Raw genomic sequence first — 18602 nt, 5'->3', positions numbered from 1 at the left:
AACTAAAGTTATGATCTAATGTAAAAAAAAAAAAAAAGTGAAGAAAAACTAGTAAAAGTTATCTGTACAGGTTCAAGAGCATATATTTTGAGTATGATTTTTGTTGCTTTAAAGTAACATTCTAGCAAGCGTTTAAAGGATATGTACTTGTACTTTAGATTGCAATCTCCAAACACTACAGTGGGGGGTGGAGAGTGGGTGGGTCGGGATACACAGGTAGAAATGATTGACAGACAGCAGCTCAGCTCACTGGCAAGATGCAAAGTGAGATTCACAAAGCACCTACGCCACAGAGCGGTCCACACATGAACAAGGTGGTCCTGAACCGTATCAGTCTGAGCCATTAGCGCTGTTGTGCTGGCCTGTAAGCAGCTCCAGCAGACTGGAAAGCTGTGGAGACTCGTGGCAGGTTGTAGCAGCTGCAGGAAGCGCTGCCGTAAGTTGCCGCTGCTATGATTTGAGCTGCTGTCTGTCACCAGATGAGGATCAGCAAGTAAAGAATAAAGTCCAGTATTACTTTTACACCCCCCAAAAGCACTTCTCTGATGTGAGCAGCCAAGGGTACGTACAGCGTTATTACATTAGATTGGCGAGTGAAGAGCAAGTGCCTGCTTCCTGGTTATGGGCAAAGCAAGAGTCACACCAACCAAAATAGTCACCATTCCAAGGGTGGCGCTAACCACTGCAGTAACCTCTGCAGTTTGTGGGCAACATGTTGAAAGAGGAGCTAGAGCTCAAGATTGAAGAGGAATATTATTGGACAGTTTCACAGGTGGTGCTTGGTTATATCAGCAATGAAGCACGATGGTTCCGTGTTTTTGCTGCAAATCGGGTCCAGTAAATCTGAGAAACCGCCAACATAAGACAATGGCACTTTGTTGACACAGAAGAAAAGCATGCCAATCATGCCTCGAGAGGCCTTAAGGTGGCTGACCTCATCAACTCAAAGTGGTTTTCTGGTCCCAAGTTTTTGTGGAAGAGAGATAGCCAATAACCAGGTGACAACAGAGCTGCAGGTGGGAGATCCGGAAGTAAGAGATACACAAGTGTGCACAAGTGTTGAAAACTGAGGCTGCCAGACAATTTGACATCCCAGGGCACCTGCTACGGCTCTCAAATTGGACCATGGCAGTCAATGTTATAGCTTCTATACAATATCTGGCTATGAGGATCAAGACCTCAGAGCCTTTGAGTGTGGAAGAAAGAAGTGAAGCCCCATTGAATCTTGTAAAGCTTCCAGAGTAGGATGCCTTTCAAGATGAGTTGAACGTGCTTAGCCAGAAATCAGCAAAACTGCATTGCAATCACCAATTTTATCAGCTTGATCCATTCCTCTGGGATGGTACAATAAGAGTAGGAGGAAGATTGAGAAAGGTATCTGAACCTCTTGAGCTGAGACACCCAACAATCCTTCCTAAAAATGGTGCTGTCAAAAATCTCTTCATTGCACATTATCATGAAAAAATAAAACACCAAGGCAGGGGATGGACCCTCAATGAACTAAGGGCCAGTGGGTACTGGATTGTAGGTTGAAGTAAAGCTGTAGCTCAATACATCAAGGAGGCCATACGGTGCAGAAGAGCTCATGCTCTACCAGAAGAACAACGGATGGCAGATCTAGCCGGCGACCGTGTTGACCCCCCACTATTGTCCTCTTACTGTGGCATGGACTGCTGTGGTCCCTTCCACACCAAGCAGGGACACAAAGAACCAAAACGTTAGGGCCTTCACATGCCTTTGATCCAGGGAAGTGCACATGGCGATGTTGGAAGATCTGTCGACTGATGCCTTCATCCCTAAGATGCTTTATCACACATCAATGATTCCACAGGTTTGGAGCCCCTTACACCAAGCCACTTGATCACCATGAGGTCCTCTGTTCCACTCCCTCCACCTGGTCAGTTCATCAAGGAAGACCTGTAAGCAAAAAGACGGTGGAGAAGAGTCCAAAATTTATCAGAGCAGTTCTGGCACAAATAGAGAAAAGAGTACCTGGGAAACATCACTCTGAGACAACAACGGCATGCCCCTCGGCGTAACATGGATGTGGGTGATGTTGTGATTATCAAGGAGGAGGATGTCCTGAATGAATGGAAACTCAGTAGAGTTGTTGAAGTACATGCAGATGACGACTGTCTTGTACGAAATGTGAAAGAGAGAACAAAAGGTAGGAAAAAGGGCTGAATGTCTCAAACCAACATCCATCGTTCAAAGACCCATTTAGAAGTTAGTGGTTTTAGTGAAGAGTAGCTAAAGGGTGTGGGAAGAGGTCAGTTATTGATTAAATATTTCCTTTTGAGCTAAAGGTGGTCCTTACATTGTAGTCCATCCATTCAGTGTATTATTTTTGAGTTGAGATGTAGTCAAATTGAGTCTTATAGAATTATCATCGAATGTCTAATTCACGAGTGTAAGTGTTTAAAAATCTCCATTTATACTTACCAAAGGTAAATGGTGGAAGTGTAGCTGGCGCAAGTGTGATTGTTTATGTTTTTCCATGACGATGCTGGAGGTTAGTATTGACCATTGTGAGTTTTCTTTTTATGGGATGCTTATAATTAAATTCTTGCACTGTGCCTCGTAAGGTTTCTGCCAGAAGTTGTTAAAATTACTTGGTAAAAATGATTGGAGCTGGTAAGTTTACGTGAGTCATGTGACCCAGAAGTGGCGAGTGGGAGTCCAGCAGAGAGAAGCGACATCACAAGAGCAAAACAGAGGACTTTTATGCTTGTCAAACTTATCTGCCGCTAGTTTACGTGGCGTACACGGTACAGACAGATTTTTTTTTTTGTTCATTCTGTGAAGGCAGACATGTCATATGTTGTTATTAAAACATTTCATTGTTTCTAGTTTTCAGGGTGTTCCATGAGTCTTCAGAGAATAAACAGATTGTGGACGTCAGTACGGAGCATCCTTTTGCAACCAGGGCAGATATAATTCCCTTATTATTGCAGCAAAGACCTACCAGTCTTCCATAGTGACAAATTTTGGTGTCAAATGCAACCCCAATCAGCTGCAGGAAATGTACAGGTGAAATGTGCAACCCTATGCCAGCTAATTATTCTGCTCGGCCTTGAATTTGAATAAGAGTTCTTCACAACCCAAAAATGTATGATTAAGGACTCAGATAATTGGGTTCAGTGTGATGACAGCTTATCTCATAGCTTTAATTATTCCAAATGACTGAAATGAGCAGACATGGAGGAAATTTTGGAAAATTGTGCTGTTGTCATTTAAATGAAATATTGCGCTACTTCACCCTCCCTGTTTTACCTCCCCATGCTACTGATGCAGATTTAAGTCAACATTTTGGTTTTAGATCGTGATTGTTGGGTTGTTCCAGTGTAAAAAAAAAGTTAAGGTATTTATAGAAAACAGCTGTTATTATGCAGCCGGTGTCTTCCAAGATGCGATGGAGTGTCACCAAATAGAAAGGTGAAGAGAAACCCCATAGGAGCCAATGTGAGGTGAACACTCTGAGAGAACAGGCAACTGTGAAAAGTTGAATATTTAACAGGCTTCAAGTGGATGTCAAATGCTTTGGGGAAATTGGACATATGAAAGATGTGAGTGTTTGTGTGAGTGAAACTCAGTGAACTTCATTTCCTCGAGCAATGATGTGTGAGCATATTTCTTGGAATTTTAAATGAACTGAGTGTGAATATTGTTCAGTTGCAGATTCAGCTGAAAGATGAATTAGAAGGGGGGAAGTGCAAGGGCGCAGAACGATGTTGGCTTAAGGATAATAATCAAAAGTCACATTCTGTTGATATGCTTTAATAACAATTTTGTACTGTAAACGCTTCATGTAATGCCTTCAGATAAACAATGGAAATATCCTGCAGCTAAAGAAATATTCTGAGACAAGTCCTAGCTGACAATTAATAATCTTAATTAATCTAAATAGATTGTTTTTAACTGAGGGAGATAATGTTCCTTTGAGACACATCTAAACTGGCTAAAAACAGACATTTTTCTTTCTTTTAAAGCTCATTTAGTCTTCTTGCTTTTTGTCCGTTTGGTCTTTGATTTGCTGGCCTCATCCTGCAAAACAAGACAAAAAAATTAAAAGAATGAGAAGACTAAGATTTATTTCATCTTCGCACTCCATTTAATGGTGGAAAAGCTTTCCTTGTGCAAAATATTTAAGTGCTCCTTTGTAGCTTCTGACAGACTCTTTTTCCTAAACTCCTGCTGTGCAAATTACAATGTACTGATTGACATGCACCACATTCTTCTAATGTATTCCAATAACTGCATCAAACAAAACATTCTTAAATACTTTTATGAAACATCCCCTACTAATTATTATGATCACAAACCAGGCTCCAAGTTTCTCTTATCTCTGTTACATGCAACCAGGTGACAAATAGCTTAAAAAAATGTAAAAATATTCAAGATTCAAGCACTTTTTATGTCTTGTATTTGCCTCTAACAATTCCCTTTTGTTTACACCACCAAACAAATCTCTTTTAGAGTATATTCAGAGTTTCAACAGAAAGTAGCCTTTTAATAAACAGCTCATATCCTGCAAAGTAACTGGCAGCAGCCTTTTGCTCTTCAGGTGTAAAATTGGTGGTTCAGCTTATTATGTACACCATAATTTTCTCCCTACGTCCGATCCAGGTGCAGAGAGATCTTATCCAATTTTAAATTTCCTTCTTCACAAAGTTATTCTTCCAGACTGATGGAACATGCCCTGTTTCATGTCATACTTTTTATAAATTTGTAGCTCTCAGAGCATATGTGAACTTGCCACCGGGGTCAGTGGAGTAGAGAACGAAAGAAACAGCTTTCAAAACTTTCAGCTTGTCATTTTGTTGTTTGCAGCCAGGGACCTCTGCGTGTTTTATGCAGTGCACGTTGCCAGCATGGATAATGCACCTGTCCTGTGCTAAAAAAAATAAATAAATAAAACTAGCACTACCTTCCAGTAAAAAAGAAGAAGGAATTATATGTGCAACCACACACCACAGAGGTATGTCCTGCTCTCAAATCATTGTCTTGTTGGGGCAGGAGGGATCCTCACAAAGTTGTGCCACATAATTCAGAGAATTACACAATTTTGCCTTCGTTACCTAAATGGATGTCTTGAGTTTACTTTTTCTTGACTATAAACAGTAGTTCTAGAGAATAAAATCTTCAATTTGAAGGGTTTTCGGGTCAGAGTCTTCTTTTTTTGCCTTATATATATATACACAACCACAGTTAAAAAAAAAAGTCGGAATGATGTTTAATGCAAACCAACATAATGATTTGCAAATCTCACAAACTCATATTTTATTCCCAGTAGAACATAAATAACATATCAAATGTTGAAACAGATATTCTACCATTTCATGAAAAATATGAGCTCATTTTTTATTTAATGGCAAATGATAAAAAAAAAATCAAAGGGTTGGGGCAACAAAAGGCTGGAAAAATAATTAACATCAATCAAAAACAACGAGAGGAGTATTTGAGAAGTCAGTAACATGACTGAGCATAAAATGAAAATATCAGAGAGGCAGAGACTCAGATGTAAAGATGGGCAGAGGCTCACCAGTTTGTGACAACGTGCATTCAAAAATTCAAACCCCACTATCTACAACTATTTACAAAACATTCAGAGAATCAGGAGGAATCTCTGTGAGCAGGGGACACAACCCTGTTTACAAAGACTGAGATGTGCTGCCATCAAACTCAAAGTGTGCAAATATTTTAAAGAAAATAATAAAATGTCTCAGTTTCAACATCTGATGTTATTTATGTTCTAATGGGAATACAACATAGGTTTATGTGATCTGAAAATCATTGTATTCTGTTTTTATTTACATTTCACACAGCATCCATTTTGGAAATGGGGGTGTAGTTTTTTTTTAACTATTTGCCCGGCTACGACTTTGGTCCTGGGTTGAAGTCCCCAGTGTCCCAGCAGAGGTGGACCACTACGGGCCCCACAGCCCTTAATTCCCCAACTGCTCCCCATGTGCTGAAACATGGCAGCCACTACTTTCCAGTAAATCTAGAGATGGGTTAAATACAGAGCCTAACTTTCCAAATAAAGGGAAAACATATTAATATTATTACAATATTTGATACGTTTATCATCCCCAGAGAACGAGCCTGACTGTTGTGGTCTGACAACCATTAGGGGCAATTTGTAAAAACCTCTCCAGATCTTCTGACTAGATTACCATAACATTCCCTTCTGAATGAGCCGGGATCTCTTAAATGATCTTTTTGACACTTCCACCATCAGATCAAATTTGGTATAAGCTGATGACCCAATACCTGCAAACAGCCTCATACATTCCAATCAGCCTCAACCTGGATGCAAAGCTTGTGCAGACTGACAGCCTGATAGCACTTATCATCATCATCACAGAGCTGCAAGCATGGCCACAGGGTTGTCATTTTAGCAAAACAAAGATAAACCTTGCAGTAACGCCTTATGGCTGTGGGGGCTGTGATGGACAAAGAACCCCTCTGTGTTACTGTCCTTCAGATTAGATCAATTATTTGTCGTTTTAACAAAACAGGCACAGGCTGACTGTTTTAAGTGATGAAGAAAAATGAAGTCTGACAATCAGCAGAGCTAACCACCTTTTCACAGTAGCTGCTGTGACATAATGTTCTTGACTAGCAGAGGACCTTGGTTTAGTTAATTTTTTATGCATGCAGACCAGAAAAATAGCAAAATAGTGTTAATACTATTAATACTGTTTCTAATCATTATGTGAACTCACTTTTTTAAAGGGAAATGAAACTTTTCTTTTTTTACTACTTTTATCAAGATATCTATCTGATAATTGCACTGCTCTTTCGACCTACTCCGAGCTGCAGACTGGCTTCTGATGGTCTGAGTACCAGCTATAATGAAGATGAAGAACACAGTTCGTTAAATTTCTTGTGTTAATGTTAAAAGAAACCTGTGATCCGGAAACTAGTTTTTCTGTGGCGATGTTAAGTTCCCACCTCTAGAGAATGCGAGTGTGAAGAAACTGTGACAGTTTGGGTTTGACAACCAAAGGAAAGTGAGCCTCTGTTTTCAAGAAGGGAGTGAAATTAATCGCTTACAGGAGTTTACTACACTTTTTTATTCCAATACCTATGGCTGCTGGCCAACAATAGAGCAGAATGATTGATCTACAAAACAAATAGCAACTAGACACCTCAACTTATCTAATATCTCTTACGTAATATCCACTGAATATTTACAAGTGGGAAAAGAGCCACATTGAACACTCTCTTGCTGTGAATTTATGCAGAAGTAGAACTCTCTGCCTTATATGCCAGGAAGCCAAAATAGAGAACAATCTTAAATCAATCTGCTGTAACTGTTTTGTGCTAATTAGAAAAACAATACGGCCATTTAAACCATGACATAACAGGAGCTTTCGACCAGCAAATTAGCCAAATCTGACAGATGACGTGTCAGTGGGAGGCTGCAGAGCGATGCAGGATGCCTCACCGTGGAGGCAGTGTATCCCTCCTCCACCAGGATGTTTCGGGCACAGTTGTTGATGTGCTTGAAGCGGTCAGGGCCCAACAAAATGCCTCCGTACCACCGAGACACAACCACCAAGACATTACGCACGTCCAGGATCTGTGGTGAGAAAAAGACACAGGAAATGAGTATGAGTTGAACAAGAGACAAATATGATAGCCCAATGAGTCACCTCTTCCTCCCATGAGTTGCGTATTTCACACCAGATGTGTTGTAGTGTGTGAATCATCATACAATGTTTCTGTCTTAGTTGCCAATCTAAATTTGATGCTTTGAAATTTGAAAGAGATCAACTGTTTTACTGACTTAAATTTTAAAATGCACATCACTCTCAGCTTAGGAAATGTTTTAGGCTCAATCCAAGGTATGAACTCCATAAACTTTTAGGGGTGTAATGTGAGTGCTATGTGTATTGGATTGCAAGGCACTTGCTTCAACAAACGTCTTAATAGAGCATCAACTTCTGACAGGAAATGACAAGTTAATGAAATATTTCTGTCAAGTTATTTTATTATGATCTAATCGGCTAGAAACACTTAATTCAAAAACTCATCAAAGTAACAAACATTTCTTAAATCGGCTTTCAAGGATCTAGCTCCACCCTCTTGTGCAAATCAAGCCACTTACTGCTCCAAACTCAGATGGAAAATGTGACATCAGACACATGGCAGCTCCATTTATTTTAAAATCTATAGCTTTACCCTTCATTTGCAGACACAAAGCAGCTGACTATCCCACTGTAACTGGACTGGTTTAACACGTCTTTCAGCTCATCCTTATGGGACACTGATTTATCTCCTACTTGTACCACTCCAAGTATACTGAGCCATTTACATGAAGAGCTCTCTACTTAATCTAGTTTTCTTTTCAAGCCTTTTCACCCATTTCCTCATTTAGATTTGCATCCTCTGCCAGTAAATGTGGAAATGGGGAATAAAAGAGGGATCTGATTCAGGCTGGCACGTTTTCAACCAGATGTTGTTGCGGTCCCTAAAGTAACAGATTATGCTTTTTGCTTGTGTTGTTGTGCAGAACCAACATTGCCTCTTTGTTTCTTTTCCATTCAGAGGCTAACATTGCTGCAGAGCAGCTTGTATTCCCCTGGTGGCAGCAGCCTTTTTCAGGAGGATAATACTCCCGGCCAAACTGCAAAAACAGTTCAGGATCAAATGTTGATGAGGAACATGAAATAAAAAAACCAATGTGTTGAATTTGCTTCCAAGTTTTTGAAGGGTATAAGCCTGATCCATGATATTTAAAACATTTCCAATTTGGCTTCAGCTTTAACTGCAGACAACCTTGTCCATCGTTTTATCCGGTCCATGGGCAAAGCTGATTTTAAGATACTGTTGATACAGCCAGTAGGGGCTTATTATATTATTTAGAGTTCATTCTGCAGGGGCCGCATACGCTTGATCTTTTCTTGGAAAGATTGACAACCGCTGCTTGAGCAGTGTCTCTAGCCACCAGATGAATTACTGTTGAATATTAGACTTTTCTTTGTTCTGTTTTTAGTCCTTACCGGTACTTAATTTTGATTCTTTAGCCGCAATGTTCACCAGTAACTCACCGTCTACCTGGCAACTGTTCAGCGTCGGGCAGAAAGAAGGGTTCAGTTGGGTTTTAGAGCTTCTGTATGATTACAACTTAGAGAACATCAATATTTAATATTTCAGTACTTTTACTTGGCTGACACAGAAAACACTAAAATAACAATGTTAATGTTTCAAACTAATATATTTTATAGAATTGTTTACACGATGAAGTAAGGATACCGGAGCAAAGGGCAGTTGAAGTGGGCTGACTGTTTTGGATGAGAGCAGTAGTATCTAAATCTAAATCTAAATTCCGCGCAGCAGATCACAGATTCTGACATGTCCGCAGCCAGATTCCAAATGCATTATTTCACACTGATTTTTCTCTCTAACAGGGTCCCACTGGCACAGATGGCTGCCGCCACCTTATGAATGAGTATGAACTTTAACACGAGTCATGGATCTCATCTGGAAAAGCTCTGACACGACGTGGCACCTGCTGGTAATGAGTGTGACAGAGCTACTCCAAGTCTCTGCCGGGCTTTTATTACAGCAAACTTTCTGTTTTGTCACAAACCACTCGCTGGCTTTCATTCAATATTACAGGGAAACAAAAAGTGTGAGGACAATTGCATGTTTGGGTGTGATGTGGGTGTGTGTGTGTGAATCATAGTGCCATCTGACTGCATTACCCAGTGATTACTGTCTCTTTGATATTTGAAATTAAAAGATTAATAACAGTAAAAAGGGACAAAAGTTCTGATAAAAAAGTCACATAAATACAAATGAAGTGTAATAGTTCAGCTAAAACCACAGGCTTGATTTATGTTTAAATATGTATTTTAATCTGAATAAATATTTGACTCTGAATACCAACCCCTTCTGGCTCAAAGAAAACACCAAATAGTTTGGCTTGTCTCATATATTTTACACTTACAGTGTAGAAGATATTAGAATAAAAATATATCACCCACTGTGTATGTCAGGCAATCCTCCAGCCAATCCTGGCAGGGTTGTAAATGACTGGCCCTTATTTCAATAAAACTAATTTATATGGCATTTTTAACACAATTTTGGTTTTACAAAGCTCTTTACAAAACGTTTCTTGTTCACTGGTCCACCTTGCTAGTACCAGGTTGGAAACTTTTCCCTTCAGACCTACTTGAATTTTGGTTTTATAGATTCAACAATGCGTTAGAAACATTCCTCTGAGATTTTGCTTCCTATTAACATGACAGAATCACACAGTCCCAATCCCAAAGCTGCACTGCTGGATTGAGATCTGGTGACTGTGGAGGCCATTGGAGTCCAGTGAACTCATTGTCATGTTCTAGAAAACAGGTGGAGATGATTTGAGCTTTGTGGTGCATTATCCTGCTGGAAATAGCCATCAGAAGATGCTACACTGTGGTCATAAAGGGACGGACATGGTCAGCAACAATACTCAGGTAGGCTGTGGTGGTTAAATGATGCCCAGTTGGTACTAAGGCTAAACATGGAGAAGCATCATTTAGCTGTTATGCTGCAAACAAGTGGAACAAACTGCCAGTGGAGAATAAACTTTCACCAAATGTAGACATTATTAAAATCCAGGTTAAAACCATTTCTTTTCTCATACGTCTACGTATGAATTCTGCACTTATTTTTGCTTTTAATCATTTAAATGTAATTTACGATTTTATTGCGATTCTTGCTATTTGTTGCTGCCTTTTACTATTTCTTAATATGTAAGGCCTAAGGGGCCAAAAGTGGGCCAGGAAATCCCATCTGCCCGAAGGTTAGAAGATTCAAAGATGGTATTCTGTATGCATAGTTGGAACCAGCAGTTTTTTTCAGTTACTGTTGTCTTTCTACCATCTGACATCAACAAGACATTCTGGTCCAGACAACTGATTCTCACTGATATTTTCTCTTCTTCAGACCCTAGAGATGGTTGTGTGTGAAAATCCCAGTAGATCAGCAGTTCCTGAAATACTCAGACCAAAAGTAGCAAAACAACCAAACTACAAATCTAGCAGCTGAGCCATGGGCTCCTCAGGGTGAATCTCATACTTTCCCACAAAAAAAACCTCCATGTGGAGGAAAGCAAAAGGATGCTTCCAATGAGTACAATAGAAATCCATAACACCCTCATTTTGGTGCAGTTAATGCAGACTAGAGTTGGAACCTGCCCCTGACAGACTGTACCAGCAACACCACTGCAGTGGTTCTGAGACACTCAGTGTTTTACATTAATTAATGGTGCTTTTCTGTAACATTTTAACATTTTAGCATTCCAACTAGACGTGACCTAGTAACATATATCATTTTCATCAGTGGTACATATCTATAGTACATATCTAATGTCTGAAAAGGGCTTCAGGCTGTCAGAGGTGGTGCAGCATCAGTTAGTGGCTACTGTTAAAAAAAAGTTTTTTGTTTTAATGGCTAAATGAAAAGCTGGGTTTTATACCAAAACCATTTAATTAATTTACCCAGTTTCCAGGTTTTTGGAGAAACTGCTGCCAAGCAGATAATCTCTTTATCAGAGAAGACATTGACTGTTTTAATCAAGATTATACTGAAGCACGTCAGCACAAGGACTGAGAAACAATCTGCTTATTTTAGTCATATAAACTCAGAAAAATGATTGTTGCGCCTTTTTCATCCCACATGGGAACTCATATATAATTTCATACATGTCTTTCAACGCTAACAATAGTTGGGATACTTTACCAACACCCTAAGGGTTATTTTCTAGGGGTCTCTGAAGGGCTGTTTACTGATAACAATCTCAGTTATAAGTCACAGCAGATGTCAAATTATGCAGCCTGTGAAAATGAACAGGGCAGCTTAGAATAAATTAAGTATGCAAAAGCAAAAAGAAAGCTGAAGGCAGCCAGCAGGGTTAACAATGTGGATGTGGTATCAATACTGAGCAAAAGCTTTGTTTCTTTTGCACTGAATAATTTCATCAGATCTTTTGGGATTTTCACCCACAAAACACACAATTTAGTATGCAGGAAAGAGGCATTTATTCAAAGAAATGATAACCTGGAGTAAATGGAGCAATCTCCCCCCTGCGGCTGTCTCACCATCGTCCTCGCAGTCCTGCAGGAAGCTGTGCTTGTCCTCGCAGTAAATCCTACAACAGACACAGTCACAACGGCTTGGCATTAGGCGGGACAGCATTATATTTTAGTCAAATGAGTGAAGCTGCAATACCGGCACCCTCTTCACCAGAAAAGTTTGTTAAACGGTCTAAATGTCAACATCTCCTCCCCGTGAGTAATGACCACCCAGGCAGTGCCTCAGCAGCTTGACATTGACCTCATTAGAACATGCTAGAAAACCCACACAGGAGATTGCATGAGCAAATACACACACAGTATTTTGCATAATGCCAAGTAGTCTTAAAAAGTCTTCATTTTCTCATGTGCTTTTTTGACCTTTCAATGCAGCAAAGTTCCTTTTTTGAGAGGTTTGATGGGCCCCGAGTTTTAACTCATCTTATTTTCCTCCCCACTAATGAGACACACTGTACCACAAACTTAGATGTAGGCCTTATTTGAATAATAAAGTGACCACAGATGCCAGATAGTAAACTGTGGTGTATATTTGCATCAGGGGTTAATTTGGGATCTGTCATGTGAGGGAGCTCTGTGGTTTTAGAGCTGCCATAGGTGCACTTGTGGAGGCAGCAGGGAGAGAGGCAAAATATCTCTGCATAATAAGATCTAAACATGATCTGAAAACAATTTGCAGATATTAAAAAGCAGCCCCATGATATGCACCAAGAACCCTCTGCTCTGAACGTGGCAGTTTAAAGCCAACACAACCTTTCTGTAAGTGCATTTTAATCATATAAAAGGGAGTTATTTTACATTCTTCAGCATGAAAACAAGCAAAAAAATATAAAGCTGCATTTGGAAAATAGTAAAAATATCTAAGTGTTTTGTTCCAAAATATTCTGCATGTAGGATTTCAGTTCATCAAATATTTGGGTATTTAATTTTTCTGTGGAATATTTAATTTGGGTTGTTTCTCCTCTTTAGATCACTGAAAATCTCAGGCAGGTTTGATGAGTAATTTCTCCTGTGAGTTTAATTAAAGGGAAACTACTTAATGAGGTTGTTCCACATTATTAAGCAAGTCACAGTTTCCATTCTGTCTGGGAAAAAAAGACGAGTTTCTGTAAATAAAATGAGTGAAACAGTTCAATGATTTGTGAAAGGAATGAAAACTTTGAACATTTCATAGAACCTTATGTGAGATCATCATACTGTTTAAAAAATGTGTGTGATTCAGAAAGCAAAAGGTTTGTTCATAAAAAGGCAAATCAAGGAAAGTCTCCATCAGGCAAGTACATTGTATTAAGAGAGCAGCTGTTTAAAAAGACCGCTGATGAGTCAAAAGCAACTATTTGAAGCTGCTTAGTGTCTCTGGAATCCCAAGAGCTTCTTCATGCAGGATACTCCCTAGGCTGCAGTTATGCATAAAACTGTATTTCTGTCACAAATGCTCAGAAAGAAAAACGTTTGCAGTGGACAAACACATGAAAACTAATTTTCAAACCATTTTATTCACTGATGAATGCTGTGCTACACTGGATGGTGCAGACTGATGAAGTTCTGGATAGTTGCTGGATGGCCACCATGTCCCAACAAGGCTGTGACGTCAGCAAGGTGGTGGAGTGGTGTTTTAGGGGTTGGGATAACGGAGAGTGAGATGGTAGAGCCCTTAGGGTTGCCCAAGGGTGTAAAAATGACTAGAAAACTCAGAAATTCCTGTCAAAAAATGGTAAATGGACTGTCCTTATATAGCTCTTTACTAGTCATGTTGACCACGCAACTTGCTTTTACACTACATGTTACACTCACCCATTAACACACACACTCACACAGCATTTCTACTGTTATAAGCTAAGTACTTTCTCCTGTTACACACAATCATACCCCGACAGACACATCGGGAGGCAACGTGGGGTTGAGAGTCTTGCCCAAGGACACTTAAATCCACCGATTTTCTGGTTGGTAGATGAAGGGTAGAAAAGGAAGAATCACGCCTTCTGCAATAAAGACAACGAACCATCCTATGCTGCAAAAAAATACCATTAAATATCTACTATGGGTATAAAGGGACAAAAACTCATGGTGTGGCTGCCATCATCCTGTGACCTCAACCCTATTCAGAACCCGTGAAAATCTTCAAAAGGAAGATCTCTGAGTGTTGGCGCGGTGTACCTTCAAACAGCAACTTCTATTCTACAATTCTACAATCCTCAAATGAGATCCAGGCTGAAATCATCCATAGGCTTCCAAATTCAACGAATGAGGGAGTTACTGAGTTGATAACACCTAACCTAGAACCCCTATGTTAACATGGAACTGTTTTTTATTAGCTTTTAATAAAATTATCTGCTATATAATGGAAAAATATACCAGGTGAACATTTTCATTTGTAGTGTGGAACACAGTAATTTGAAAGATTGGCATAAAATGCTGTTTTTATTATTGGTAGTTGTGTTAAATAAAATTCCGATTATCATAGAACTATAAAATATTATTTTTGACAATTGAAAAATTGCCTTCATTGTCATTCACATTGGTTATTCAGGAGAAATGATTAAAAACAGCACATGCAGAAGAGTTTGAAACACACTATCTATGAGGAAATGACCAGAATATGAAGGTGGAGAGAAACTTTAAATATTTAGCTGAAAACTATCAAGAGTGAGTCACTGCTCTCAACAGTTTACACAGTTAATAGCACACATGGTGTGTTTGAGCAACCATCAGTAACATCAAAGAGAAGGTGTGAAGGCTGCGCCCCAGGCAGCAGCTGGTCCAATTTCACCTCTGAATATCATGTATTTATATATGTACATGGGAAATGTTCCAACCTGTATGCATAAATATTATGTGTGGCACTTGCAATCTTCTTGTTTTCATAAAGCTTCTCCAGGACCCTTTTAACCTGCAACACAGAGATCGTTGACCATCATAAGTTAATTACTAACACAAGGCAGTTTGTCTCTAAATACTGTATTCTACATACAAAGGAAAAAACACAACCAAATAAAATAAAATTTTAAGCTGCACTTTTGCAGAAGACAAGGACATGAGAAGCAATTACAAAATATTCCATTGCATTACAGTGACCTTTTAGTTGCACAACATCAAGTCAATGTGATCTTTTATGGCCTGTATGTGTGTGGGGTGGAGGTGATGGAGGCTAATGCTCTAGGATTTAGAAGTATCTGAAGTTTGTAGTCTGGGTTTTTTAAAGTGTACTTTCTCCTCCCAGATGGCTGTACAACAAACTGAGAGTAACCTGGGTGGTTTCTGTCTGTGCTAATAGAGCTCGTCCTCCACTGCAGGAATTGACAGTGTTTAATGTGGGAAGAGCAGCACCAACAATCCTTTGAGCTGCCTTTATCACTCAAGACAGGTCTCCCTTGTTTTCCACAGTGGGATGTCCATGCCACACAGTGCAGCCCTGGCAAATGATGCTGTCTATTGTGCTCTTGTAATAGCTGGTGAGTTGAAAGGAGGGCAGACCAGCCCTGTTCAGCTTCTGCAGGAAAAATGTAATCTTCGCTGGGCCTTAAGAATTTGATCGAGTTCACTCTTTCCACCGTCCCATTGATGGTGAGTGAGGAGAGCTGTGGTTGTGGAAGCTGTTGTGTTGTTGTTAGGACACCACTGTGCCAAATGTTGGACCATATAATACAAATAAAGCTGAGATACCAGAGACTAAAAGCATTTCTTATCTTATTTTATTTTGCCTTGAGTTTAATTTTATATTAGTATATTTTAGTTTTAAAAAAATCCTTAAAGCAAATTAAGTCAGTTTAATGGAAAACCATTTTGAGTATTGAAGAAACTAAAGAGAATTTAACAAATTGTAAAAGAAATAAAAAAAAACTATAAATAATGTTCTGCTGTCATTCTCTGTAAGGCTGCTCATTGGAATCACAGATCATGCTCATGTTTTGCTTCCAAGCTTTCAGTGCTCCTTTCATTTTCAGCCAATCAGAAGTCACGAGCTTTTAACTTAGCATGCACCACTACTGTTTCCAATTTTAGCTTTAATGTACTGTAGATATAAAAAATGTATTTACCACTGTTAAAATGCCAGGGTTATATATTGTTAAAATATGAAACCCCAATAAAGTGGCAGCTGTAGCTCAGGAGGAAGAGCAGTCATCTGCCAACCTGAAAGGCGGTGGATTAATTCTAGGCTTCCCCTGACTACATGCTGAATCCTTTAATTGGGCAAGACACTCCAGATGTGTCTGTCGGGGTATTAATGTGTGTGATGGAGCAAAGCATTTAATATGTACCAGTAGAAGTGCTGTATGAGTGTGTATGTCAAAAGGTGAATGTGAATGTGGCATGAATCACTTTGACTGGTCAATATGACTAAAAAAAAGAGCTATATAAATACAGTCCATTTACCATTTAAATAATTTCAAAACTTCTTCCACCGTTAATGTGCCCTAGAACAAAAAATATAAAAATAAAAACCATCCAATCCAATGGTTGCTTAAAGGGGCAATAAGAGGAAATGAATCATTTCTTGATTGAAGGAATTAAAAAATCACTATGTGAAGAACTAGAGGTGTAATTTGACCGGGACCATAGCTTGACGTCACACACCGTCTCTTTGTGATGATCTCCAGCCTCGTGTTTACCAGCCGGTCCGGCCGGGCATTCATGACATGACATTCTAAAAAAAACTACAGTAGTTGGCGAAGAAGTTGTCGGACAAAGAAAGGGACATAACCCAGAGAGCACTGGAAAGCTAAAGAGGCCACAGTTTGACTCGGAGCTAGCTAAGTAACAAGTTACTTCAACATGTTCCACAAAATGTTGATATCGTTTTGCTTGACGTGTTTGCACTTTGCTCATTCGTTCGAAGACAAGGCGAGTTAGGGGGGGACGAGGTAGAGGGAGGTGTGGCTCATGACAAACTTTGTTTTGGTCTACAGGCAGTGCACAGCAGCAAACCTTGCAGTGAAATGATTTTGCTTGTTGCTCCTTTGAGTGTGAACACCCTTAAACTCTGTTGATGCACCTTTTAAATTAATCACTGTATTCAGTCTTTCACTTTACATTCCTCATCAATAAAGACCTTGATTAAAGTTCAGCTTTCCTAGTAGGACTTGTTGATATAAACTACATTAAGTACCTACAGAAACAGCCAGGATTCACAGATTGCTTACAAAGCATCAACAGATAATGAAGATAACAGCCAGGCAGAGGGTACAAACAAAATTTCCTCAGCATTTAATAAACTCTGAAACACTAAAGGAAACATTAAATGTGGGGATTGTTTTGCATTGATTTGGTGTGGTTTCATGTTTTAACTTTACAACAACTTGGTATTTGAACAATGTATCTGCTAATGTATCTGCTAGTGCTGTAAATAAAAAAGTAGGCAAACATAATACTATTAATAAATTCTGCTTTATGCATATTTAACTTGCTGTGCATGTTCCTTTACTAAATAATTAACCTAAGTTATGTTTTACCCAACAGCTGGGAGGTAATCAGCTGACATTTAACCAGGTAAAAAAACAGGAGGTGACTGATGACAACTTCACTGTCATGAATGTGATGGAAAATAAGAAAATGTGCCAGAAAATATGATGTAAAACAATTGAGGTGTTAATGCACCTATACACCTATACAGGTGAAACTAAAAAAACTAATTTATTTCAGCAATTCAACTTAAAAGTGGAAACTAATATATTATATAGAGTCATTACATGCAAAGTGAGATATTTCAAACATTTATTCATTACAATTTTGATGCTTATGGCTTACAGCTTATGAAAACCCAAAAATGAAAAACTCAGGAAAATTAGAATATTGCATGAAATCGATTTAAAAAATAAAAGGATTTTGAATACAAAAATGTTGAGAATCTGAAGGGTATAGTCATGCATATGAACTCAGTACTTGGTTTGAGCCCCTTTTGCATGAATTACTGCCTCAATGCGGCACTGCTGGGGTGTAATGGAAGACCAGGATGCTTCAACAGCAGCCTGCAACTCCCCTGCATTGTGTCAATCTTATCTTTTTCTTGGCAATGTCCCATAAATCTTCTATGAGGTTCAGTTCAGGAGAGTTTGCTGGCCAATCAAGAACAGTAACCCCTTGGTCATTAAATCAGATTTTGGTTCTTTTGGCAGTGTGGGCAGGTGCCAAGTCCTGCTGGGAATTAAAATCAGCATCTCCAACAAGCTTTTCTGCTGAAGGAAGCATGAAGTGCTCTAAAATCTTCTGGTCGATGGCAGCATTGACTCCTGACTTTAACAGTGGAACCAACACCAGCAGATGACGTGGCTCCCCAAATCAACAGACTGGAAACTTCAAGCTGTACTTTAAGTGTCTTGGATTGTTGCCTCTTCATTCTTCCTCCAGACTCTGCTGATGCAAGGTCCCCAGTTTTGACTCTGGGACCTTGATTTCCAAACGAGATGCAAAATTTGCTTCATTAAAAAATAGCAATTCTGGCCACTGCTCAACAGAACGGTTCTTTTTTTTTCTTTTTTTTAGTCCAGGTAAGACGCTTCTGATGTGTTTTGTTCA

The 18602-nt window shown here is 39.2% G+C and overlaps 1 protein-coding gene across 1 annotated transcript in view; it reads right to left on the bottom strand.

Moving 5' to 3' along the window:
• Positions 1–3761: 3761 nt before the first annotated feature.
• Positions 3762–18602, bottom strand: part of impact (impact RWD domain protein) — a 29631-nt gene continuing 14790 nt past the window's right edge. The window contains exons 8-11 of the mRNA XM_042007440.1: positions 14906–14979; positions 12058–12148; positions 7454–7588; positions 3762–4044 (exon numbers count right to left, since the gene is read on the bottom strand). Of these exons, the coding sequence (XP_041863374.1) occupies positions 3991–4044; positions 7454–7588; positions 12058–12148; positions 14906–14979 (354 nt within the window). The 3' untranslated portion in view covers positions 3762–3990. The remainder of the gene's footprint in view (positions 4045–7453; positions 7589–12057; positions 12149–14905; positions 14980–18602) is intronic.

The sequence above is a fragment of the Melanotaenia boesemani genome, chromosome 14, assembly GCF_017639745.1.
Source record: "Melanotaenia boesemani isolate fMelBoe1 chromosome 14, fMelBoe1.pri, whole genome shotgun sequence".
NCBI lineage: Eukaryota > Metazoa > Chordata > Actinopteri > Atheriniformes > Melanotaeniidae > Melanotaenia > Melanotaenia boesemani.
The sequence above is the reverse complement of the archived record's forward strand: the minus strand, read 5'-3'. Positions and strand labels throughout refer to the sequence as shown.